Source organism: Chrysemys picta, chromosome 19 (genome assembly GCF_011386835.1).
Source record: "Chrysemys picta bellii isolate R12L10 chromosome 19, ASM1138683v2, whole genome shotgun sequence".
Classification (NCBI taxonomy): Eukaryota; Metazoa; Chordata; order Testudines; family Emydidae; genus Chrysemys; species Chrysemys picta.
The window spans coordinates 18,932,253-18,957,828 of record NC_088809.1 but is presented as its reverse complement, the minus strand read 5'-3'; the positions used below and the strand labels follow the sequence as shown (position 1 = coordinate 18,957,828).

General features: G+C 52.2%; 1 protein-coding gene across 3 annotated transcripts in view; it reads left to right on the top strand.

The window, feature by feature from the left end:
- The first annotated feature begins 20,751 nt into the window (after positions 1-20,751).
- LOC101931252 (ras GTPase-activating protein 4) overlaps positions 20,752-25,576 on the top strand; it is a 47,615-nt gene continuing 42,790 nt past the window's right edge. For 2 of the 3 annotated variants that reach the window (XM_042857741.2, XM_008166188.4), the window contains exon 1: positions 20,752-20,939. In XM_042857741.2, coding sequence (XP_042713675.2) covers positions 20,875-20,939 — 65 coding nt within the window. In that variant the 5' untranslated portion in view covers positions 20,752-20,874. The remainder of the gene's footprint in view (positions 20,940-25,576) is intronic. The other variant, XM_005284431.5, reaches the window with a different exon arrangement.

Below are 25,576 nucleotides of genomic sequence, written 5' to 3'. Positions count from 1 at the left end.
TACTTCCTCTTAGACACCTGGCAAGTCCACTAGATGGCGCTAGACCACACTACCACTGGCACTTCTCACAGGGACCTTTTTGCACGTGCTTTCCATATCCTGTTGTCGCATATGGTCTCCACTCAGCAGCGTGCCATGAACAGTTGCACCTCGTTTCACCTCTCAAAGAGGAACAAGGCCGAAGTGGACGTGGGCATCTCTGTCCTTGTGCTGCCGGGTGTCTCCATCTTCATGCAGCACTGGCAAATTAAATACCGGGTGGTGTCACCCATGCGGGAGGCTTGAATTTTGGCCGAGGAAAACAGCCAGGCACTCCTGTTCTCTGCCTGCTGCCATTTTGTCTGTTCAGATTGTAGTACTCTATGAAAGCGAGGCTGCGACCCGACACGTTCTTAGTCCTGGGGCTGCGGTGTACTGGAATAGAGGAATGCCCACGTAGCTTACGTTGCTATAAGGCTGTCACAGGATCTAGAAGGAGCTGTCTACTCTGCCCAAGGCTCTTGCTGACTTTCCCTTGTGATTGTTTATGGATAATGACTATCATCATTGTTCCTATTGTCTGGGTAATTTGCCTCACACCCCCTTACGTAACTTACAAAGTGAAGCTAAGCTGCATTCGGAATAGATCCACCAGAATACGTTTCTCAGAAACCACTGGCCTCGGCGTCTAGCAATCGGAGAGGAATAGATTTATCGTGTGAATTACAGTAGCGCTAAGAGGCCCCAGCTGCGCTAGGGGCTGTACGTACACATAGCATTGCACTATCCATCAGAGAGAGAGGCCCTGTCTTGAAGAGTTTACAGTCTAAATAGGCAAAGGGCCGGAGGGGAAAGCATAGACACATTGAGGGGAAGTAACTCCCCAAAGTCGCACAGCGGGACAATGCCAGAATCAGGAAGAGAACTCAGGTCTCCTAGCTAGTATCCTAGCCACTGGCCGACACCACCTCTCCAGAGCACATGCCCATTCCATCTAGCCCTATAGCATGTCTCTGGTACTGGATGCTTCATAGGAAGGTGATCTACCCTAGTGCACCGAGTTATTTGGGAATAGTCCAATAGGTACGATGCAAAAGCAAAGCATTTTCTTGCAAGGGATTAGTATTCGACTCTTTCAATAGAGGTACATGCCGGTTCAATGATTTCTCCAAGCTCACTGAGCAGTCAGTGGCCAACTGAAGATTAGAACCCAGGAGTCCTGAGACGGAATGCAGAATTGGCGCGTGTGACTGAAGAATAAAGCAATTTTCCAGTAGACGAAGACGGGGGGGAAAGAAATAATACCAACTAATCTTATGGGCTTGGCTTCCAAGGTAACGAGGAGGTCACGTTAAAACAAGCCATCCCATCAGTGATAGCAAAATCTGAGAAGGGACTAAACTGCTGTGGTCCTTACTACTGTCCCCGTATAGTACTGCCAACGCATGCCATTCATTCACGCACAGCCAAATGCCACTTACTGGGCACGTTCCGAGAGAGAGACCAGCTTGTGACGGATCCCCTACGCGAGGTTACCCACACCAAAAGGTGTGGGGGTCGTGCCAGAAATTAGATCTTGTTCCCCAGGGGAAGAAGAGTATTAAATAAATTAACCAAAGATAATCTCGCCGGCAACAAACGGCCTTTTCCTCGTTCGAAACGGCGCTTCCTTTCTAAGCCATCTTCTGTCAGTTCGTTCAGTGAAGTACATGTTTCACTTGGAAAGCGGCTTAGGGGAGCTCAAGTGGGTTTAGCACCCAGTCACGTGGCTTGAAATAGAAATCGCATGTTGGGTGTGGGCCCCACGGGCCGCTGGGAAGGCAAGTGGTGTTCCTTCCCCCAAAGGGCTGGGAGGGCTCCCGGTCACAGGCAAAGTGCCAGGCATTTTTAAAGCAGAAAGCTGAGTGTGTCTGGAGGAATCAACCTTCTGGTTCTGTGCTGCATCGTGACCTGGCGGGAGGCGTCCAGCTGAGTCTGCAGACTAGGAATGGCCAAGGCATCATGACACTGAGATCGGGGAGCAAAGCCAGATATTCTACAGCTCCAGGTAAAATGGCCTTCAACGCCTAATAAACAGATAGGGCCACACACCTGGGTTCAGGCCCCGTACGCTAGAGAGGAATGTGGCTCATTGCCTTCAATGTGACTTTTAGGAAGTGGCCGTTCTGTTTCCCAGAGAATGGGGGCTGGATGTGCCTTCAGGAGGCCCCAGGTGAGGTGGCGATGCCTTTCAAAGCACTGTGATGACGCTGAGTATCTTCTCCAGGCTGTTCGGCAAGGTCTAAGCCAGCAAGAGGGAGGTTTGCCCCATGGCGTGTGGGATAAGGCAAAGGAGAAAGGGTTCCCATCGGCTTCTTTATGCATTTGGAATCCCCCGATGACAGATCAGGCAATTGGCTAGCTGTGCTGGTCAAATCATGACTGAGAAACTTTCCCGAGAATAGCCACTGAGATCGTACGGTGATGAGGGCAGCACAGATACCTAGATGCGTCAAATCAACAGTGACTAGTGAAATCTCCTGGCTGACGAATGGGATGAACTAGGCTTTACCCAAGCCAGCTTTTCGTGGGCAAAGCAAACGTTCGAGTGAGGACAGCAGAACTGCCGGTGGAGCTGTTTAAAGAAACGGATGGATTTGCTTCGTACCCAGTGAAAATGCGCAGGGCTAGCAGGGAAGCCCTCGCAAGTACGGACTCAAAGAGCCAGACCGCTAGGAGAATGGCAGCCCAGTGCCACAACAAGCGCCGAACCCTTGATCTTTGCTGTCTCCCAGCAGCAGACTTGTAAACTTCTGTAGGGGGGCCTAGCCACACGGGGACAAAGTGCCACCCTGCATTCAGGCATCCCCCCTCCACGTTAAGAGTCTCCACTTTCCCCATAGGGAGATCTGTCATCGGTCTCTGCAGAAAAGAACAAAGAAACCAAGGCCAGATTCCCAGCTGGAGTAAAGAGGCGGAGGGCCAGTTAAGTCAATGGAATGCCGCGGATTGACGCCAGCTGACCATCTGATCCTGTCTGTCTAATGGGTTCCGCTAAAGCAAAGTAACAAAGAGAGGGCGATTGAGGGAGGGTCCACAAATCCAGGCCCCCAGATCCAAAGGGGGCCCCCACACTACAGCATCATCCTGTGTCATGAAGAAGGACCGCCCTGTGATGGGGAGTGCTCCCCACTCTGGCCCGGCAAGAGCTGAATTGGGCCAGGTGGGCCCAATCAACTAATTCGGCTGCAAACAGGGGGAGCTTTAGGCTGGAGACAGCTAATTCGAGAGAAGTTCACCTTTGAGGGACAGGCGGGGCTTCTACAAAAGACAGGAAATTGGAAGCAGAGGGGGCAAGCAGAGAGCCAAGTTGCCTAAATTTATTCCCTGGGAGGAGGGAGCAAGGAGTGGGGAAGGCCGGGAGGTCTGGACGCAGCTCAGGGGAAGGTGCAAGGATCCTGTGTAGGGAGTCACTGAACCAGCACCTGGAATAGTGGGTGGGCCCGGGCTCCCCTGCCAGCCACTGCAGGAGTGGCACTGGGAGGCAGTGAAGCAGGAGACAGCTGGAGAACAGGAACCTTGTTTCACTCCTCCCTTCCCCCAGAAGGGGAACCCCGATAGTGACCCGGCTGGAGGGCTGAGTCACGAAGAAGACAGCAGTGGCTCCTGAAAGCAAGAGAGGGGCGGCAGAGGAGAAACCGAGGTGGAACCGCTGAAAGGGGTGTCGGCCTGGACCGAGCTAATCCCCAGAACGGCCAGGAGGTGGCACCATCCCGCGGTGAGTAGAACAAACCCATCCCAGGTCCCCGGATCCCCATGCTCCAAACACTGAGCCTGTTCAGATCCAGGAGCCAAACTGGACCTGGACACAACTTCACCTGCGCAGTGTCAGGCCGTCCCTGGTGGGGGTAGAAATGCGTCGGCGCCGGCACCCCGCCAGCCGCCACAGTCAGAGAGCAAATGGGAGCCGCGGCACAGTGGGCGAGGGATGTGGGGGGCTGCTCGCCCCTGGCCTCCCGACAGCATGAAACACCCCGGCAGCTGCTCTTGTGCTGATGCTCTCTGCAGTGTGTTCGTTGCATTCGGGGGGGGGGGGGGGGGGACACGAAGGAGGAGGCTGCCATTCAAACCTGCCTTTAGAAGCAGCAGTCTGGGGAGGGGGGCTCGGCTGCATGACAGCTCAGAAAGCCGCTCTCAGTAGAGGGCTCCTGCCGGGCTGTTAATTCAGGGCCGCTATTACCTGCAATTACACGGAGAACAGCTTCACTTTTTTTCTTTTGACTCCAGTCACATGAAATTGCCGCAGGAGTCAGGCTGCTGCCGACTGAATGGCTCTCAAGGCAGGGCTGGGTTGGTCGTGGGGGCACTTTGCCGGCTCGGTTTGTTCAGAGACCACGCAGCTGACGACACCGGCTATTATGTGTAATGGATTCCGGGGGCGAGGAGAATGGAGTGGGTGAGGCAGGTGCCCATTGGGGAGCTGTGTTAAATGGCTCACCGATCGTAGGCGAGGTCTTGGCGCTTGGTCCCCACCCCCACTCCAAGCTAGCCTTGCGGTGGGGGTTGCGTGGCTGAGCCAATGCATACGGTAAGATTCCTCCGTCCCGTCCCATCCTTTCTTTGCTCCTCATTAGTTAACTGGGAACTAGGCCCAGGAGGGAGCAGTGGCCGGCCATGGGCCTGAATTGTGACCATTGGCTGGTGCCTGGGCCGGGTTATCCAACCCGCTTCTCTTTGTGTTTTCGCTTGTTGGGGTGTTTCTTCCAAATGGTCCGACGGGGGAGAGTTCTTTCTCGCAGGACGCCTGCCAGGCTCGGGGCTCCCCCAGGCAGGTGTCCCCACGTCTCTGGGGTCTGGAAGCTCTGTGTGCCCAAGCCCTGTTCGTGCTCCCGCTGAATTCAGTGGGGGCAGGACTGGACCTATAGCCAGCCAGTAGGGGGCGGCACTGAGACCAGCTTTAATGGCTTGGTTCTGATGATGGAAAGCAGGAGTAAGGCCGTTGAAGCCCGTGGAGTTATAATGGTGTAGGACAGGGGGAAGAGGGAGGAGGATCAGCCCCGAGGTTACTAGTCAGCCCTTTCTGCAGGACCGCGCTCACTGCTGCGCTTTGCTGACGTGTTCAGAAGTGGCCTAGAGTCTCGGCGTTGACTCCCCGGGCCATGCCAGAAGGAGCCATCGCCTTGCTCCGACCACAGAGTAGGCGAGAGCAGGAGATAGTCCAGTTGCCTCTCCTCTCCTCTCTAAGCAGAGGGGAGCTCCCAGTCCTGTCGCTGGCTTGGGCAAGCACTGCTGTCCAGGCCTGTCCCCAAGGTCTGTCTTCATTGCAGACTGAATCTGCGCTCTGACGCTGGGGATGCTGCTAACCTCCCCCCAGCCCTCTCTCCCGAGGTCAGTGTGCTTTCAACCCGGGCTAGTTGGCATGGCGGGGGGGCTGGTTTAAACCCTGGGTTCCGCTCTCACTCGGGCTGGTAACCCGCCCACTTTGCAGTGAGGACGCTGGCTACACCACACCAATGCCAAGAGTCCTCCAGGGCCTTCCCACAATTCCTCCCTCCCGTGTGCCCAGAGGGACCGATGAGTTCTCCCACAACTGTCGCTGGGGTTGGGCTTTGCCGGTGCCGGTCAGCAGTGTTCACTCTGCAGCGAAGAGAGACCTTTTAACAAGCTCAGGTGACGGGTGACAACAGTCTAGCGACCATCTCTCAGTCAAGCCTGTGACATATGCAAACAGCTGGTGCCTTTTCGGCACCGTCGCTTCTAGCGAAGGCTGGCGTGTGCCTTTGCGGCGTTCTCTCTTCATGATGCGTTTCAGACTATTAAGTCACGATGCATATGTTTGCCTGCCCTCGTCAGCTCAACAAAATCTGGCCCGTGCCTCTGCTCTGTATTTACTGGGAAATCTCCCAAATTCACATAATGATCCCAATTAAAACGCCTCTTCATTTTTTTTTCACACACAGAAATACGGTCTGGCACGTTGGGCTAAGCCTGTGTATCCTATCGTCTGTCTATGTCGGCTCCATTCTCTGGGTTATCGGAGCCATGCGTCAGTGAGGTTGCAGGGATGTAACTGACAGATTAGTTCAGTCCTTAAATGCAGCCACCCAGGCAGGATCTGGCTGGGTATTTAACCTGGGGTTAGTGAAATGGTTCTAGAGGCAGCTTATCCTTGTCTTCCCTTGCACTCATTGGCAGCAACGGGTGGTGGTTCTCGGGCAGACCAGGCCACATTGATTTATCATTTGTTCCCTGTAGGACTGGGACATCCAGACGCCTCCTCCGAGATCAAGCCCCCTCTTGTGCTAGGTGCTGTGCAAACATGTAATAAGAGTCACTACCCAGGCCAGAGGCGAGGGAGGTACTTCCCTGTTTCACAGCCGGGGTGGGGCTGAGGCACAGAGAGACTGAGTGACTTTCCAGGGACAGTGCTTTCCCATCATATCCCTGCTAGTTGTGACCTTCCAGCCTCACCGCACAGATTTCGTTCCCTCTCTCTGCATTTTCTTCCTCTTGTTGCTTTACCAGCCACCAGCTCCGCAAATCAATGGCTGTGTGGCTGAAGCCCGTGGTAACAGGAGAGATGCTGCACTGGAAAGTGACATGAACCTTGGGCTGGGCGGCAGCGTGACCAAGGGTTTGACCTTGGGCAGGAACAAGGAGTGCTCTGTGACCTGCAGCTGTACCAGCGAGAGGTGTTTGGTAAACAGGCCTGGCAGAAGCCTTCCGTTCCCGAGCAGGTGGGGAGCCCAGTGCCCTTCGGCCGTGAGTCTGACACTTGTATGAAGGTCGGGTTAAACCGGCAATAATATCAAGCATGGAAAAATCTATTGGGGTAATTTCCAGAGGCTTCTAACGCGTCTTCCCTCTGGCTGAGATTTTCGAAGCCCCCAGAGTGAGATGGGGCCCCCATCTCCACCAAATGTCATCGTAACCAAGCCTCCAAATCAGTTAGAAAAAATGGAGACAGATTTCGTTCTCCCAGCCCCGTTGGACTCCTGGCACAAAGAACCCACTGGGGTTTCCAGCTCAGAGGCTGCCCTGCCATATCAACCAGCCAATGAGCCAGCTCCATTTGGAGGGCATAAGCCAAGTACCTGCAACAGGCTCCTGGATTGGCTGGCTGGGACGTGGGGTAGTTCATAAAAGAGCTAGGGCAAGTAGAAGAGGGGCTTTGTCTTGCTCCATTCTTCACTGCAGACCTCAGGGCTCTTCGTTTCATGCTACCCTCCAGCTCTCCTCTAGCATGTTTTGTTCCTAAATCTCAAAGTGCTTTACCCCCGAGGGGGAGTGTTATCATCCCACTTGCAAGATGGGGAAACTGAGGCACAGAGAGGGAGCCATGGCGTGCCAGTATGAAGAACAGAACCAAGGTTTTCTAAGGCTTAGTCTAGTGTTCACTGCTCTAGACCACAGTCCCTCAGCGTACCCACTTGCCACAGTAGCTCAGGCCAGCGAACCATCTAGGCTCTTAGCCTGTCTCGGACAGAGGCCAGCACCAGATGCAGAACCTCTGCAGTTGGCAGCGATTAAATCACCTGCCCCTGGGGAAAGTTTCGTCCTGACCTCCTTTCGTTAGAGGTCACCTTGTCCTCTGACTCTCAGTGGGGTAAATCAGCAGTGACTCGATGTCCAGCAGTCAGATTCTTTGCTGTCCTGCACCTTGTACAATCCTTTACACCAACGCAACGTGACTGCAGACTTGATCTGATCTGGTAGCGTTTTACACCCGTGTTGCCCGGGTGTGCATGACCACACACGGTGCAGGGCTGTGGCAAATAAGGGGGTTTGTTGACCATCTCCCATCCCAACCCTGAGCAGGTTGGACCCTGCTTTGGCTGTGGTGAGCTCAAATCTCAAGACGTTATGGCTGCAGGAAAAACAGGTCGCAGTATACAGCATTGGCACTTTTCCAAAAGCCCTGAGCACAGAGTCAGTGCCCAAGCGGAGGGGAACACTGAACCGGAGTCTGGTTACATTTGTTTTCCCTCTTAGGTCTTGCCTACATGGGGAAATTGACTAGTATAATCATACACTGCTGTAGCTACAGCAATATAACTCCCTGTGTGGATGCCTTTATTCCGGAATAGGAGTGCCTGTTTCCACTTCAGCACATACTGCTGCCGAAGCAACATATCCAGAGTTAGATTAGTAACGTTTGGAAACAAATCCTGGAGTTTTGGAAGGGATCTAAACCCTCATGCTTCAGGCCGTGCACTAACTAATGGAGGTCAGGAAGATGCTTGCCCTGGAGGGGCAGGTTACCCAATAACTGCCTGCTGCAGGGTTTCTTGCAGCTGATACTGGTCACTGTCAGGGACAGAATATTAGTCTAGATGAACCGCTGCATCTATCCTGTTTTAGGTACCTACATGGCCCCCAGTCCCGTAGTATCTGAGCTCCTCGTCATCTTTACTGTATTTATCCTCACAACCACCCTTTAAAGTAGGGAAGGGCTGCTATTGACATTTCTCAGATGGGGAGCTGAGGTACAGAGAGACTTAGCCCCCAGTTCTCACAGTGATTAAGTGACTTGACCAAGGCCACAGAAGACCTTGTGGTTGTGGGGAATTGGACCCTGGTCTCCAGCTAGTGCTTCAACTACTAACACATCTTTCCTCTCCAGCCTTGCAACTGTCTGGTCCCATGTAACGGAGGGGCAGAACTCGTGCTGGAGGGTAGTGGACACTTCCTATGGCAGGGGTGAATCCCACAGCAAGTTCTGGGATGGGGCTTGGAGTTAAACCAGCCCTGGTGACCCACCCCGGGCCAGCAGGCAGGAGCCTTGCCAGCTGCCAGTTTGTTGTGCCTGGGCTGCCTAAAATTCCCTTTTGCCATGTCAGCTGCCAAATGGAAAGGAGAGAAATGAAAACAAACTAAATATAGAGCGGAGGGTGGTGACTGTCTTGGCAGTGAGGGCCTCTCTGAGCCATAGGAAAAATACACCGCGATGAGCTGTTCTCACCAATGGAAACGTCCTCTGCGGGGGAGCTTTTTCCCCTGACCTTTCTCTCTTCTTTATTTCACAAAAGCTCTCTTGTTATGCCACCAATTTTACCCCGTGGATTATATTGTCGCCGTACCACGCACAGACTGGATAATCCGCACAGTCTTCGTTCCCGAGTCGCTCTGTCTGAGCCTCTAGAGACGGTGCGCCGGATTCCTTCGGCAGCTCCGCTAACCGAGAACAGCCACATGTCGAGCCGCCACATGTCGTGGTGCCCACATCCGGCCTGGTCCTGCAAGGCCTGCCCACGTCTTTATCCTTCTGCAATTCATTAGCTCCTCCCCTGCTGTAAATCCACATTGCTCCAGTAGTTCCCATGGTTCTGTGGGGGGAAAGGCGGTGTCGGGAGAGTGATGCTGACGATCTGGTCCCAGGTGCTTTGTCCTAGTGGGTTTATTTGTCTCTCCTTAAATCCAGTTCTTGGATCCGAGCCAAATCCTGGATCAAACCATCCTTCTCCCATTTGCTTGGGCATTTGTTTCTAGCCATTGCTCTAAGACAGACCCTGGCCATTTCTTCTGGCCTCTGTACAGCGTCTTGCATTACCAGATAGCATTCAAAGAGGGGTGCAGATAGCAGTGGTTCTACTCTGTTTTTTTTTTTATGGTGAATTTAGTTCTGGTCCAAGGTTGTGGATTGACGCCCCTAATTTGAGGTGTCCCAGCTGGGAGCAGCTGGCCCATAGGCCAGTCATTGGGCTAGAGAAGGGGGTAGCTTCCCTCGCTCCCCATGCAGTTCTGAGAACTGTTCCAGGAGCAGAGAAAGGCCAACAAACCCTGCCCGTTGTATTGTGAGCGTAACTCAATGCTGCCAGTCCCTAGCGACTGAGACCCTCAACCCACAGCTCCCCCTGACACCTGTTGTGGGTGCTCCACACTTTTGAAAATCAGGTCCTGAATGTCTGGGACATCCATAATTAGAAGCCACTTAGGAAAATGTGAGCCTTAGCCGCTCTGTGCCTCAGTTTTCCCGTCTGTAAAATGAGGCTGGGGAAAACTGGGCCAAGGGGGGATATGGTGAAGCTTAATTTATTAGCGTTTCTGAAGCACTTTGAGGTGGCGTGGGGGGGGGAATGATACAGAAATGCAAAGCATAATTGGTTAAAGTGGAGGTTTCAGATTAGAGCTGCTAACGATGGTAGTTTCTAGCGCAGGTTTCCTTGTGATGCAATATCACCAGGGAGAGGATGGAAGAGAAGAGGTGTTTCCTTTGGTAAATATTTACCACCCAAGCTCTCACCCTTTCTGAGAAATAGTGGCTCCAAACATCACGCAAAATCCCTCTATAAAAAGCAAGTTAATCATTTTCATGAATTGCTTAGGCAGATTAACCCAGAACAGCTGGAAATGTCACACCGAAGGTGGGAGTGTGGTTACAGGGCCAGATCCCCTGCTGGCGTAAATAGCTCGGTTGGCCTCAATGGAGCTATGCTGATTTACACCCGCAGAGGACTTGGCCCATTGTGTGTGTAATCAGCAGAGTGAAGGATTCAGGTCAAACCATTTCCCCGTGAAAAAAAGCAGAGGTCTCGTTCCCATGTGGGTTGGACTCCCCAATATGCATCTGAAATATATTATCATCCTCTCAGGAGGCTGGATTAGACCAAGAATAAAGGCAGCAGGCACCTAATCCTACCGTCACTCACGTCGGTGTAAATCGGGAGTAACCCCCTTTGAAGTCAGTGGATTCATGTGGTGTAAAACATCAGCAAGTGAGAAGGGATTCGGGCCCAAGGGCTCCAATCCCTTTCGTCTCATTGCTGATAGCTTGCGCTTTGCTGTGTGTTCTTTGCAGCCCTAATTAAGGGGCTCTGGGAACAGATGGTGAAGGCTTAGTTAAAAGTATTATGTCCATAAACATAACCCTGCTTTGTGATTGCTCACTGCCCACGGCAGCTTGGTGCGTGTACAAAGGCCTGCGATTTTTATATCACTTACCCCATAACACCGAGCTCCCACGTAGCGTACTTCACCGCTGGCGCTCAAAGCACTTGACAAAGCAGGGCGATCGCATCTGCTCTGTTTTACAGAGGAGGGAAACCGAGGCACGAGGCGGGGGAAGGTCACCCTGTAGGCTGGGAATAGCCCGGGGATCTTGTGCATGCCAGTCCGCTGCTCTATCCCACTAGGCCATGCTGTTTCCCAGCAGGAGTCACTCCATGGAAACCAGTGGTACTGTATATCAGACTGGTATGTGTCACAGGCTCTCCGATTGTAGGGGGAATGCTGAGCAGAGGGAGAAGCAGTGTGTATTAGGACAGGAGTCAGCTAGATTTATACGTGGGGCAGGCTGGCAGTGGGAATACACCGATGCTCTGCGCTGACAAAGCGGGGAGCTTGGGTTCGGCTAGTCAGGCTGGAGCACACGCTGGCTCAGAGCATGGTAATAGGAGGGCTGCCTTTAAGGCCAGACGCTCAGCTGGTATAAACAGACATCGCTCCATTGACTTCCAGGCAGCTACAGTCGACACCAACTGAGGTGCTGGCACCACGTCTGGGTTCATGCGCTGAACCCCAGCCCGGTTGGGAACGGCCGTCCGTTATTACCCGCTGATCGGGGCTTGGTGGGTTGTGGTCCCTTCCTTCGCAGACAGGTCTCCAGGTCACAGAGCCACTGCTGCGGTGGGAAAAGTCAGCAGACAGGCTGGAGATTCGACAAGGTCTCCGGGACTGGACGGGGTCGGTTCCCCGGGGGGCGGGCGGAGGTGGGGTGGTGGAGGCCGGTTTTGCTGCTCTCCCTGCTACAGGACCGAGGGTCTCAGTCGCTAGCGACTGGCAGCATTGAGTTACGCTCACAATACAACGGGCAGGGTTTGTTGGCCTGTCTCTGCTCCTGGAACCGTTCTTCTCAGAACTGCGTGGGCAGCGAGGGAAGCTACCCCTTTCGCTAGCCCAATGACTGGCCTATGGGCCAGATGCTCCCAGGCCTGGAAACCAGTACTTTCCGAAGCGCGAAGCAGGACTCCCGGTTTTCGGTATGCTCCCCTGCTGCGTTTTTAGCTGAGCCGTGAGCGGTGTTCCCTGCCACCCACCAAGCTCATCAGGAACTCAGAGCAGGTTCCCCGTTAATCCCCCGTGTGATTAAGCAGCGGCGTTGGAAAAGCAGAACACGCTGGCTTGTTTTGACTCATTGTGTATTTTAGGCTACAACATCTATCATGTGCGTGGCTTCTTGAGCGTGGCACCTCACTTTTCATTTCCTGGCACTGTCTCTCTGGGAGATTAACTCCGTTGTAGATACACACACACACACACACACACACACATACACACACTCTCTCTCTCTCTCTCTCTCCCTCTTTCTAGGTTTCAGAGTAGCAGCCATGTTAGTCTGTATCCACAAAAAGAACAGGAGTATTTGTGGCACCTTAGAGACTAACAAATTGATTTGAGCATAAGCTTTCATGCCCACTTCTATTTATTTTGTCTTCCCAGATTCCCCGTTCCTTCGCTTCTCTGTCCCTTGCCAGTATCAGGGCCCCTCATCTGTCTACTCATTGAGCCAAATCATGCCACTCCCTGCAGTGCTGTTGCTTGGGTGTAAAACGAAGGGCCGAGTTACGAGGTGTGGCTGAGTGAAGGAGGGTCATTGCCCCTTAACAACCTCGGCGAGAGGGAAGACTGTAATACTGATTATAAAAATCACACGAATCTGTGCTGACTTCACTGATCGTTACAATAGTTTCCCTTCCAGGTTTTGAGGGCAATAACCCTAAAATATTGCCCAAGGGATGTGAGCAGTTGCAAAGAAAGAAGCTCAACGCTCAGCACGGTCTTTTGCATGGCTGGTGATTTTCTGGCCCTAGACCAGTATTTTACACAGCTGTTGCCTCAGGTGAAATGATCAGTACATCTTAGTTATGTTTTATTTCTGTATTACATTAACACCTGATGGTCCCCCTCAGAGCGAGGGGCCCATGTGTGTTCGGTGCTGTACGTACAACTAGTAAGAGACAGTCCCTGCCTTGAAGGGCTTACAATCGATCAGAGAAAGGGACTATTCTCCTGTTTTACAGAGAGGAAACAAGGCAGGGAGAGACTGGCCAGATAGATCATGAGACCAGCTAGTCTGAGGTTATATCATGGGCCAGCCCCCAGCGCAAGGTCACACAATGAGTCTGTGGCAGAAGTGGGAACTAAACCCAGATCTCCAGGGTTCCCAGGCCAGCGTCTTATCGATCAGACCAGTCTTCCTCTTGCAGCTCACTTCTCTAGGGCTGAAAAGAGAAGTGTGGGTGTGCAGCATCTGCTTTCTCGCCACTCGAAAGTGTCTGAGCATGTGCGATAGCCTCATTGCACAATTTTGGGGACCTAGTGTTGGCCTGCATTTTTTTCCCCCCAGGCAACAGTGTCTTGGGTCATGTGATTCCATGTGGTCTGGCACCACTGGAATCTCCTCCCCTCCTCGGTAACTGGATCGCCAGCTCACGACTCCCAGTAATGATACAGGTGCTGAGAGAGAGGCCTAGACAAGCTCACGCTGCCATTTCCCGTGCCCCGGCTGCAGCTCTGAGCGGGGGCACCGAGCCTGTTTTATACTCCCCCTGCGGGGAAGTTAGCGCAGGCAGAGCCGGGCACAGCAGCCGCCAGCCAGCCTCCTGCCACCACAGCCGCTGGTACGAGAAAGCTGGTCGTGCTGCCTCTAAGGTACAGGCTGCAGCCCCAGCTATGCCCTGCTGCCCAAGACATGCCCCCTGTATCGGAGACAAATCTGGCTGCAAAAGGGGCATTGCATGGGGTGGGGCTTGATGAAGGCTTTGCTGCTCCACAGCACCCAAGTCACAGGGTGAGCCTAGCTGGCTCAATTGGTAGAGTATCAGCCTTTTAATCTGAGGGTCCAGGGTTCAAGTCCCTACTCCGTCAGAGCCTTTCCCTCTGTGGCATCCTCCAAGGACTTCAAAAGGCAACCCTTCCAATGCAGTGGGGCCAGACAACCTGAAAGGTTAGCTTGGGAAGGTGTGAACTGCTGATCCTTCCAGCAATGACCTTCCTGTGACAGTGGGGGGGATGGGAAGCAACGCCTGGCCATCTCACCCCCCTGAGCACTGCCAGTTGAGTGTGCTCCAAAGAGACTGTCTTATTGCTTGCCAGGGGCCTGATCCGGCATTCTCTGAGCTCCCAGGAACTGCAGTGGGAGTGTCTGAGGATCAGACTAGGGAGAAGGCTCCCCGTCTGTGCATACCAGAGACCGGTTGTTTTATTTTCCCCCTTTCTTTTGGATCTTGGCCACTCGCTCTCTGCAGGGACTGGCTGGCGTCTCACACCGGGCACGGGAACCTGGCTTCACTGGGAGATTTTTGTGCTATGAAAAATGATGACGTTTACCCAGAGCAGCAGCTTAAAACCTCTTCTCCCTCTCTACTCCTGATTTGCAAGAGTAACTCCACTGGTCAGCGGGCATGAACCTCTTCGCTCGTGCTGGTGCAAACCAAAGATAACTCCTCTGGGCTCAGGGGGCCCGACTCTCCTCTCTTACACCAGCGTAGCCCGATTGACTGCCGTGAAGCTAATCCTGATTTACCTCAGTGCAAGGGTGCTCAGAATCGGGTCCAGCATCCGTATTGCTTAACCAGAGACCGCCAGCTGCAGAGCATCAGGGCCAGGTTAACTATTACGTGACCGGTGAGCAGCTGCCCTTTCTCCTGTTGTGTTCCTTTGAAGGGAGCTGGGATTGCTGGGAAAGGCATTGCTGGTGTGGAGCTCGGTGAGCGTTTCTCTCACCGCCTCCCGGATTGCTATCAAATCCCTTTCCTAACAATCAGCTGGTTAATGATGGCCCTGGTTAATGTCAGCTTCGGAAAGGATTATGCTAATAAAGCGGGAGGTTAACATTAGACAGAGGCATTTGTAGTTTGGTTTATACGAGCTTTGACGTGTCTGACGCTCTGTCTAGCATCAATAAATATAGACATCCCCACCGGCCCTGCAATAACAACACTCAACTCTGCAGCCTGTGGATATCAGGGCCTGGTTTCCAACCCCTTTTCTCTTCCTGCTGCTCTCTCTAACTAGCCTTCCCTTTCAGAACTGGTGCTTCCTTACTCAAGATCTGTTGCTGGTTCCATTCACATGGCTAATAAGTCCCATTGACCTCAGCAAACACTAATCTAACCCTGTATTGCAAGATCCAGTATCCAGATGCATGTCAGCGGCATGTTTTGGTTGTTCAGTGTGTTATTAGGTTTCAGAGTGAACGGCCCATCGCTATGAATGGGTGCAGTTCATGCTTCTCAGATCTATTGATCCAGGAGTAATCCTACGGGTCAATATAGTCAATATAGTCCTCTGTACCTTCTCCATAGAAGATGTGGGGCTTCTTAGCCCCACTAGCTCTGCAGGCCCTCAGTTCAATCACTGGTGTTGCCAAGCTGGTGGCCGTCACATAAGCGCTCTGCAGACTCAGGCAGACGTCGCTGCACTGCTTGTATTCAGGGCCAACCTTTTCGAGGGTTTCTTCCCGCCCCGAAAGGCTAGAGATGGATTATGATGAAAGCTGAGATTCCGGAGCACGATTCTGCAGCCGGCGCTGAGCCTGGCCTAACCGAGGTTGCTCTGTCTCTTCCCCTACCCCCCCAGCTCTGAGCAGGGGCACTACCCGGCCAAGCTTAGCTCCATTGGCCATTCAGCCAAAGGGACGGGGCTTGTCAGTAACAACCATTAGCTCAGCAGAGTAATTGGCCTTTTCACAGGGGCCTCCATTAGCGAGGACGGGATGGACTCCCTCACTGTACCGAGGGGTTGCTGTCTCTAGACCGAGGCCCTCATTCAAGCGAGGCACTTAAGGACATGCCTAACTTCAGGCACGTGAATGCATTGCTTTGGTGCTCTCCTTCAGCCGGGCTCTTTGGTCAGCTCCACGTTCTCCCCCCTCCCATCTCCGCCCCACAGGGCTTGGCATGAAGGGAGGCGGTGTGGGAGCTGGCCCCAGCAGAAGCAGTCCCTATCCAAGTGGTGGTAACCAGGAGCCCCTGCTCCCCACTGGCCTGCCTCCCTCCTTGCAGATGCCATGGCTTGCAAGTGCTTGCTTTTCTTTCTCCCCAAAGCAGGGGCTATCCATGCCACGAAGCTCCCACCTGGCTGCTGCAGGACAGAACCCCTTGGAAGCTCACAAGTGACACTCCCAAGAGTTGCAGCAGCATGGCCTGGTGGCTTGGGTACCTAGCTAAGGAGCAGGAGACCTTGATTCTTTTCCCAGCTCAGCTGTGTGACCTTATGTCAGTCATGTCTCTTTGTGCCTTAGTTTTCTAGCGGTGAAATAGGATATCATGCTTCCTTGGCAGATAGAAAAGCACATCAATGTCTTCAATCCCAGAACTCCCCTGTGAGGCAAGGTAACTATTATCCCCATTGTACAGGCTGGCCACAGAGATACTAAGTGACTTGCCATGGGTCATGCTGGAAGCTGGTAGTAGAGAACTGAACCCACATCTCCTACATACTAGGGTAATGCTCTAACCATAGGACTGCACTTGCCCTGCTCTGTCAAGGCACTTTGAGAGCTATGGAAGAAAAGTGCTATGGGCTATTTGTAGTGAAGCACCTAGGCCCACAGCTAAGCAAGGCACCTAATGACATGCCTAACTTCAAGCATGTGAATAGTCCCATTGACTCGTGCTGAGAGTTAGGTGCACTGGTTAAACTGGGGCCCTAGTTTAGTAAAGAAACCTGATGGCTCTTGGAGGCATTAGTGGGGGCCATGTGTTTGTCTCGCCCTGGTGTAAATCATTGGGGGGACGGGCATGAGTGAGTGTGGTGTAAATCAGGAGGGACTCCACTGAAGTCCATAGTTATAGTGGTCAGAGGGCAGAATTTAGGGCCCCTACAAATTCATTCGGCAAAGGCATCTATTCTGGTCTCCTGAAACTGGATCCCGGCTCAGGCTTCCTTTGCAGAGGCTGATCTGTTAATAAAATGCCATATGGCTTAGTCTGGAGAGGAAGTCAACTCTCTCCTAATCCTGGATCCAGCTCGTGTGTGCCACATCTGGGCAACTTGGATTTCTGAATTAAAAAACTAAAAATAAAGCTTGTAAGGCCAACATCAGCCAGGCCGTAAACAGCAGAGTAAGTTACGTATCCAGTATAACCCGGCGAGAGTGCTAAAGTAATGAACGGGTGTGGATTTGTGCAAATTGAGTGTGGCGGGGTGGATTGTTTTTTTATTGTGGGGGGGGAGATATAAAAATGAAAAATGTTATTATTTTTCCCGTTATTTGTAAAAGTGCAGAATTAGTCTGTACAAAACCCAAATTCCATATGTATAAAATGGAACAGTCACAACATTTAAACAGCATCGTGAACTCTTCCAGGAGCTGATAAGTTACAGTCCAACTGTGCAACGATCTGAAATTTAAATAGTTTTAATGTTCAGTTCAGGGTAAAACACTCGAATTGCACCACTTGGAGATGGCAGGCAGGAGACTCAATGTGCAGGAGGATGGAAGGTAAAGCAAACTCCCTTCACCCACCCCCACGAGTGCTCCCACACCCATGTATAACAGCAGAACGCCATTGACCTCAGTGGAATTTTTACGGGCTGGATGTGACATTCAATTCAATTGAATTCCTGAATTCCTGCCTGTTTTTCTTCTTTCCAAGAGTGACGATGAAGGGAAGCATATGGGAGGGAACTGGAGCAAGGGGAAGAGAGAAAGACAACAGTGTGGGTAGATGGAGTAGAGCGGCGTGTGAGTGTGTGTGTGTGTGTGTGAGTGAGATAATACTTTGCATTTCAGCTGCTGCTCTCATCCACACATCTCAAGGTAGTTTTCCCTTTCTTTAAAGAGGAACCCAAGCCACAGAAAAATGGAGTTACCCAAGTTCTTGCAGCTGGGTAGCCAGGAATAGAATGGCAGAGTCCTGACGCTCGGTACTCTGTTCTGCTCACTGTTCACATTGCCTTTCAATTAGCTGATGCTCCACCGACTGGCACAATGTAAGAAAAAGGCCTGAAATGAGACAGAAAATAATAGCGCAGGGACATTACGTGTGAATACCCAGCTCTTCTACAATGTCCAAGAATTTGAAAGCTTTTTATAAACCTTGATGTGTCCCACTTTTTTTTTTTTAGAAAGGATTAATAAATTGCTAGATGGTTTAATAAATGGTTAATTGGTTGTTATAAAGGCCAATAGGTTGCTTATATCACCATCTATACCACCTGCTGCTGATGGGCTAATAACCATCTGTTAGGGTTACCGTATTTCAGCAAGCAAAAAAGAGGACGGGAGGAGCCCCGCCCAGTCCTGTCCTAGCCCCGCCCCTGCCCCTCCCACTTTCCGCCCCCCTCAGAGCCCCCAACCCTCCCCCCGCTCCTTGTCCCCTGACTGCCCCCTCCTGGGACCCCTGCTCCTAACTGCCCCCCAGAACCCCACCCCCTACCTAAGCCTCCCTGTGCCTTGTCCCCTAACTGCCCCCTCCTGAGACCCCCCCCACCCTAACTGCCCCCCAGGACTCTACCTCCTACCTGTACCCTGACTGCCCAAAACCTTCTCCACAGTTTCCTGAGCCTACAGCATTAGGCTACAGTTTGCTCTCCCGTTTCCTCAATGAAAATCTGAAGTAACTCCTTTGAAGTAAATCCATGTTTACAACAGTGTAGCTAAGAGCAGAATTTGGCCTATACTCCTAGACTTTAAGGTCAGGAGGGACCATCATGATCATCTAGTCTGATTTCCTGCACGTTATAGGCCACAGAACCTCACCCAACCACTCCTATAATAGACCCCTAACCTCTGGCTGACGTACTGAATCCTCAAATCATGGTTTAAAGACTTCACGTTACAGACATTTACACTAGCTCTGTAATTCAGTCTCTGAGGTCAATAATTTACCGTACTTTGATTTTGAGGTAACGCCCAGTGTGGGGGAGAAGGCTCCGAAATGAGGGACATCCCATTTACTGATTAACAGAGCACAGGTAGCGTAGGAGATGGGTCAAGAAAAAAATGGGCTTCCCAATTCTGCAGCCTTTATTCACGTGGGTAACCCATATCAGCACTAGTATGTCCATTGACATAAACGGGCTAAATCGTTACTCAGGCAAAACTTTCCTTGGAGAATTGTGTGAGCGGCTCAGGGTTTGGCCTAAAGGTTTTACTCAGATAGGTAAGGATTACTCCTGGGAGTAAAGCTTGCAGGTTCAGGTGTCTGGTTTATCGCATGCCTGATTCTTTTTTCTCTTATATCAGCTGCGGCTGACTTGCACCGGCGAGTGACAGGAGATGCAGTCCCAGAGACCATGAGTGCACCAAGAAACACACACAGTTTTTCTGCTTGTTCCTGGAGCACAGTCGTGTTTGTTCCAAGCACTCAAAGTTAGGGCTGGCTATGGGGGTGCACTGAAAGGAAGGATCCCACACAAGCTGTTCTGGGCTCCTGTCTGAGACTCGATGCAGCAGATTTCCGTGTATGGAAAGGTGTGTTTATATTTTTCTTGGTCAGTTGCTTCTGGTCAATTGTATCCAGAGTTATTTAGGGTCCCTTAGGTTGTGTGTGAGACTGAGGGGATGAGTAGGGGACGCGTGGTGGAGGGTTATTTATTGGGAGGTGGATGGGAAGTTAGAAATGATTCTTTCTATTGTAGTTCATTAGTGGCTAGAACTTCAGCAGATGTAAAAGAGGCTTTAAACCAGCTGAGGACCTGGCCATCTATGTCAACTGTGATAGATTATTGAAATATAGACCCCCAACTCCCCTTTCCACTGAGGAAGATACAGACCTGACTTGTCCCAGTATAACTCCTTGAACTTCCCTGGAGCAGCGCGCGAGTCCCTTCATTGTAAGTGAAAAGAATGTTAGGCTCTTAGCCTTAATATAATTTTGTTTTAACCAGTGGTATTTTTTTTCTTTGAGGTGAGGTGCATTGATAACTTTGCTGGCCAGTATTAAAAGTTTCTTTGGTGTATTTTTCTTTTCTCGTGTGATCAGTAGGTTTTATTGGGATTCATCAGGCAATGTGCAAAACGTTTGTAAATTACAGGCTTAGATTGTAAATTCCATGGGCCGGGGATCATCTGTTTGCTCTGTGTTTGTACAGCACCTTGCACAATGGGGTGCTGGTCTATGACTGGGCTTCTAGTTGCTACTGCTGCAGTACAAATAACAATGGGATGGGCTCTTTGTATGTTTCTCTAATGTTAGCATCTGGTTCTCCGCATTCGGTAACTTCTCAGCCCGCTTGAATGTATTTATCCCAACGTCTCCCTGTGTTTTCATGCTCATTTGTATTCTAGTTTGCAGGCAACACCGGATTTAACTCAGTGCAGGGCTTGGAAACCTTGGGTACTCGCTTGCTCCAGAATGTTGCTAATAAATCACTGTCTGAGCTCCCTCCCCGTGTATTATTCGGTGGGTGTGTCTGCTGCTGTAGGTCTCTGCCCCATGTTTGAAGGTGCCAGAGGGCGGACCCTCCGCCTAGGGCCGCCTCCTGTTTACATGTACATGAGGGGACTCCACTGGAGTCGATGGTGTGAAACTGGAGGATTGGGATTGCAGGCTGCCTGGGGGATCCAGATTGTGCCCTTGCAAAAGCATCAGGCGGAGAAGCCGCAGCTGTGGCTGATTCACCGACACTAATATCACCGGGGTTGCTCTTAGTTCAGGGGCGCGTTACCCAGTCGGGTGTCACACTCCGCCGCCTCGCTTTAGAAGAGCAACCCCCCAGAGTGGGAGCATTAAAGGTGCCTTGACCACAGAGCAAGCAAGTGGCTCAGTCTGTCGCCAACAGCCAATCACCGCTGGAGCTGCCCGCCTGGCCACGCCCCTCCCTCTTCCGATAGGCCAGCGAGCTGGCCGTGACGTAGCTCCCCACACATGGGGGAATGGAGCGGGGAGCTGCCCGGCTGGGCTCAGTCCCCAGCGTCCCGTTGCGGGGCCAGGCTCGGAGCGGCTGCAGCCCGGACTGGCACCGGCCATGGCCAAGCGGAGCTCGCTGTTCATACGGGTCGTGGAGGGGAAGCACTTGCCAGCTAAGGACATGTGAGTCAAAGCGCCTCTGCCCAGCCCCAGGGGTGGGGGGCTCTGCTTGGGCTGTCCCGCGTGGGGCACAGGCAGCCTGGGGGTGATTTGCAGGGGGGCTGGCAGAGTGTGTGTGTGTGTGGGGGGGGGGTGCTGCTGCTGAGAGCCATTGAGCCAACCTGTAAACCCTGGATAGGATGGAAACCACTTCAAGCCGGGGGGTGCGGTAGCCCCCCCAGTTCCAGCGCCTGAGGGGATTGGGTTGGTTCTAGCTCGCAGATTCGAGGCGGTGCATGAAACACAGGGAGGATAGAGATTGGTGTTGAGCCAGGGAAAAGGGATCTCCCAGCCCCACCGGACTGGCATGTTAACCCGCAGCCCCCCAACAACAAGCATGGCCAAAGTGATACCCTTTCCTCCCCCAACTACCCACAAGACTGTCACCCCCACCCTACCCCCCTGTGCAGGCCTGTCCATAGGGTTATTGCTACTCAGATACAACCCCTATTGCAGGCAGGTTTTGAGGGATCTCCTCCCCACCCCTCACTCCCAGCGTAGTTCTTGCATGTGAACCCTCACACACACCTCCAGCGCGGGCGTGTTTCCTCAACACAGACCCACACACCTCGCAGGGTTAGTCCCCCAACACACCCACTCATGCGTCCTTCCCAAGCAAGCGAGGTCTTGGTCTTAGGGTTTTCCCCCAACACACACACCCTCTCCGGGTGTAGGCACGCTTGAGGGGTTCTTTCCCAATATACGCCACATGCCTTTCTGATGCATGCATGTTTATTAGGATTCTCACCCCATACACACGTACCCCTCCGAGCATGCCTGTTCTGGCTCTGGAAAGTGGGTACAAGGCAGCGTCCCGGCACCTGCCTGTTCTTCACGTTGCTTCTCTTTTACAGACACTGGACTGAAACCAAAAAAATCATAATGTAACCAAAGGAGGTTGATTGACTTATTTATTTGCTTCTTGATTGATTCTTATTTTCCATCCTGCCTGGCCCTTTCTTGGGGAAGAGGAGAAGTGGCTACATGTCGCTTTTTTTCTGAGGGAGAGGAGAGGAAGCAGCTGCATGAGTGAAGGGGAAAAGGGTTAGTAAATGAAATAGACGAGATTTTGCTTCTTACCATATGGAGGCATTTGTAACCAGGGTCCCAGTGTAAATCCTGAATTGCTCAGCTAGGACAGCTATCTCCGGGGGGCTGTTAGTGTTAAGGAATCAGTGGTGGGGCTGAAAGCCTGCCAAAAAAAAACCCCTAACAATCGTCACGGAAAAGGAATAGACCTAAATAAGGAAAGAAACGTGACTTTTGGGTGTTTTACGGGCCTGATTCTGAAACCAGGTTTACGTCCGTGTAATAATGCCACACTCCTGATTTGCCGGAGTGTGAATGAGAGGAGAATTGGACATTACGGAAAACTGAGGGTGAAACAGCATTTTAAAGACTGTGTTGCCCATAGACTGCGTTTGCAGGGAACAGGGACTGGACAAGCTCCTGTTTCACCAGCGTGGCTGTGTGGTCTAGTGGGTACGGCATTTGCTGGCGAAACAAGAGACCTGGGTTCTATGCCCAACTCTATCATTGGCCTTTTGGGGGACCCTGCACAAGTCACTTCCCCTCTGTAAAACAAGGTTAATTATCTTTATGTGCCTATGTTAAAGTGCCTCGAGATCTGGACCATTGTTCTTCTGTCTTTAACTTGGCCAGCCAAATACTGCTCAGGTTTATGCTCTGCATAGCCTCCTCCCCTAAAGCTGGTGGTCAGGCTGCACAGGGGAGGTGATGCAGGCTCTGTGCACCGAGAGAGCCTCTCCATACAGGCTGCTGGAGCATGAGGGTTTGAAGTCGTGCTGCAGCCGTGAGGGTCTGGTGGGCCAATACTTCTGCCCTAGGGGGGCTCCACAGCCGGAAATGGCAAGTGAGGCAGTGCCGTCCCCACAGAAAAACTCACAAGGAGCAGAAGTATCTGCTGAGGGCTGCTAGCGTGTGTCGTTTTGGGAGACAAGTTTTCTCATCCGGGTTCCATACACCATTTTTGAGTGGTGGCTGCTGCTCACCCAGGTGCTCTAGAGGTGACCGCTTGGGCTGCCATGGGGTGGATCCGTGTACCTGTGCTTCACCCTCTCTGCAGGGAGAGGGAATCGCCTCCATCACTCTGGAACAATTCCTACTCCAGCTGACGCAGCAGCTCCCAGGCACTGCCTGGAGATGCACCCAGCCAGTAGGGCTGGTGTAGGGTGCTTAGCATTGGGTGAAAGGAATAATGGGGTGATTCCAGGGGATCCCCTTCAAAAAGTTGGGCCTAATTCTGAGGAACGATCGTCCAGTGGTTAGGGCACTAGCCTAGGACGTGGGAGACCTGGGTGAAATTCCCTGCTCTGCTACGGATTTGTCTCGGCGCCTTAGTGGCACACCTGTGAAAGGTGGGTAACAGCCCTGCCCAGGCTCACGGGGGGCTGTGAGGATAAAGGCGTGCAAAGATTGAGGTGCCCGGATAGCCTAGTGATGGGGCCGTGTCAGTACCTTCGGTAGACGCGAGGGTGTGAGCAAGGGAAGGAACCCTGCTGAAGTCAATGGACCTTACCCCTGGGTGAGATCAGAATCTGGCCCAACCTGCTTTAACTTGGAGGGAGGCACAAGATGTGTCATGGGATGGGTGGCCAGACTGATTCGGTCTGTCTACCTCCAGTGCGGCTCCGCAGTAGCGCTTTCTCCTTGCGACTCCGGTGCCCTGGGCTCCAAAGCTAAGGACAGGATCCCAACCCTTTGCCTTGGATCGGACCACGGTTCCCGACACTTTCAGTGACGTTTCTGGGTGCAGGGTTGTTTTTATTAATTGCTCTTCTGATTCAATGCGTTGAATCTATCCACCAACTCCTCAGCTGGTGTAAACCGTGGTAGGGTCACTGAGCGATGCTGCTTTATACCTGCCCAGGATCCGGCCCATTATAGTTGTGGATGTTTGTGGGTGGTGCACCTGTTCTGCTGATGAAAATCTGGAGTAACTCCATTTGTTCCAGCTGAGTTACTCTGCGTTTACAGCAGGATTTGGCTCTGATCCTTGCTCCTGGATTTCGCTCCGTGGGCCAGATCTTCAGCTGGCCTAAATCCGCACAGTCGCCAATGACAAGTCCTGGGGACTGTGCTGACTTGTGTCTGCTGAAGATCGGGCCCCACATCTGTAAACTGACCCAAAGCCCCAGCTGTAGGTACAACCGGCAGCTCCGCGGTGACTGATCCGCGAGGTTGCTGATAGCCACAGCTGCGCCTGCGGTGTCCAATTCAGTCCACAGGGCACCCTGACATTTTAGGCAGCCTATTTGTTAATATATTAATGGGTTTGCCTTCTCCGATGCCTGGAATGAAATTCGCTCCCCAGGCAGCCTTGGCTTGTCTCCAGCTCTGGGTTGGCTTCGCTGGCCCTCTTTGTGTTTGTTAGTAAGTGCTTTGAGGGGCCACTGCTGGGGCCATGAATCCCGAGGGTTCAAGGCCCTGGACTGCTCAGTGGAGAGTCTGAGCTAGTGGTGTCCTGTATCCGTGGAAACAGACTGGGAAGGAAGCTCTGAACTTGCCACTTCACCTGGATTTGCCCTTCAGTGACCCTGGGGATGTTCTGCCCGGCCTGTAATCACTTCTGAGGTTGTAAAAGTCTTAAGGCCTGATTTTTTCCTCTCCCTTCTACCAGCTTTTCCCCAGTGTAACTCCACCAACTTCAATGGATCTACTGCAGAGTGGCACCAGCGTCAGCGCGAGGTGATTCAGGCCCTGTAGGGATCAATCCTGCTCTGGTTGGCACAGTTGTAAATCCAGGATAACTCCATTTCAATCAATGGATCGTTCTGGATTTACGCCAGGGTAGCCAAGGGCAGAATTTGGCCTACAATATGCAGCTCAGGATGGATACAGGGCAGGGATGACTTATGGAAACTCTGCCATAAGTGTGTCTGATTCGCCCGACACCGCAATAGACGCGAGCTATTTACCCAGTGTGAAGCAGGTGTGAGAGATGAATCCGACCCAGTCAGTGCATGGATCCAGCTCCCGCAGGAATCTGAACAAACCCAAGTGCCTCCTGTTCAAGAGACGCTTAAACCTGACCCCAAATTTTCACCTCATTTTAACAATGGGAAAAGTCATTTTCAAGCACAAATCTCCCCTGGCCGTGTTTGCAGCCTAGACTTGGCTGCCCTGAAAACTTGAAACTGACTAAACCAAAGGGAAACAAACCCCTTTGATTTTTCTCCCCCACTATGGTCCGAGCCAAGGGAGATAGTTTTGGTTTGTTTGGGTTTTTTTGTGCAAAGAGCCATGAAGAGCATCAAATGAACTGGATTTTTGACACTCCCTTTCAATAATCTAATGTCATGTTAGGAACACAGGGAAAGAAATGGGTTTCTGTCTGTGTAATGTGTTTATAGGGAAACCCCACCATATGCCGTCCTGTGTACCAGGCATGTTCTCCGTGCAACATCAGCTCCGTTTACATCCATGTTTCCAAACACAGCCCCTATCTTTGGGTGCCTCACTCGAATCTCCTTCGGTGGGCTCTGTTAAAAATCCACAACCCCGGTTGACTTCGCTGGAGTAGCTGGGCCTCGGTACCTTTCTGGATCAGGCCTAAAAGAGGGATTTGGACAAAATGCAGC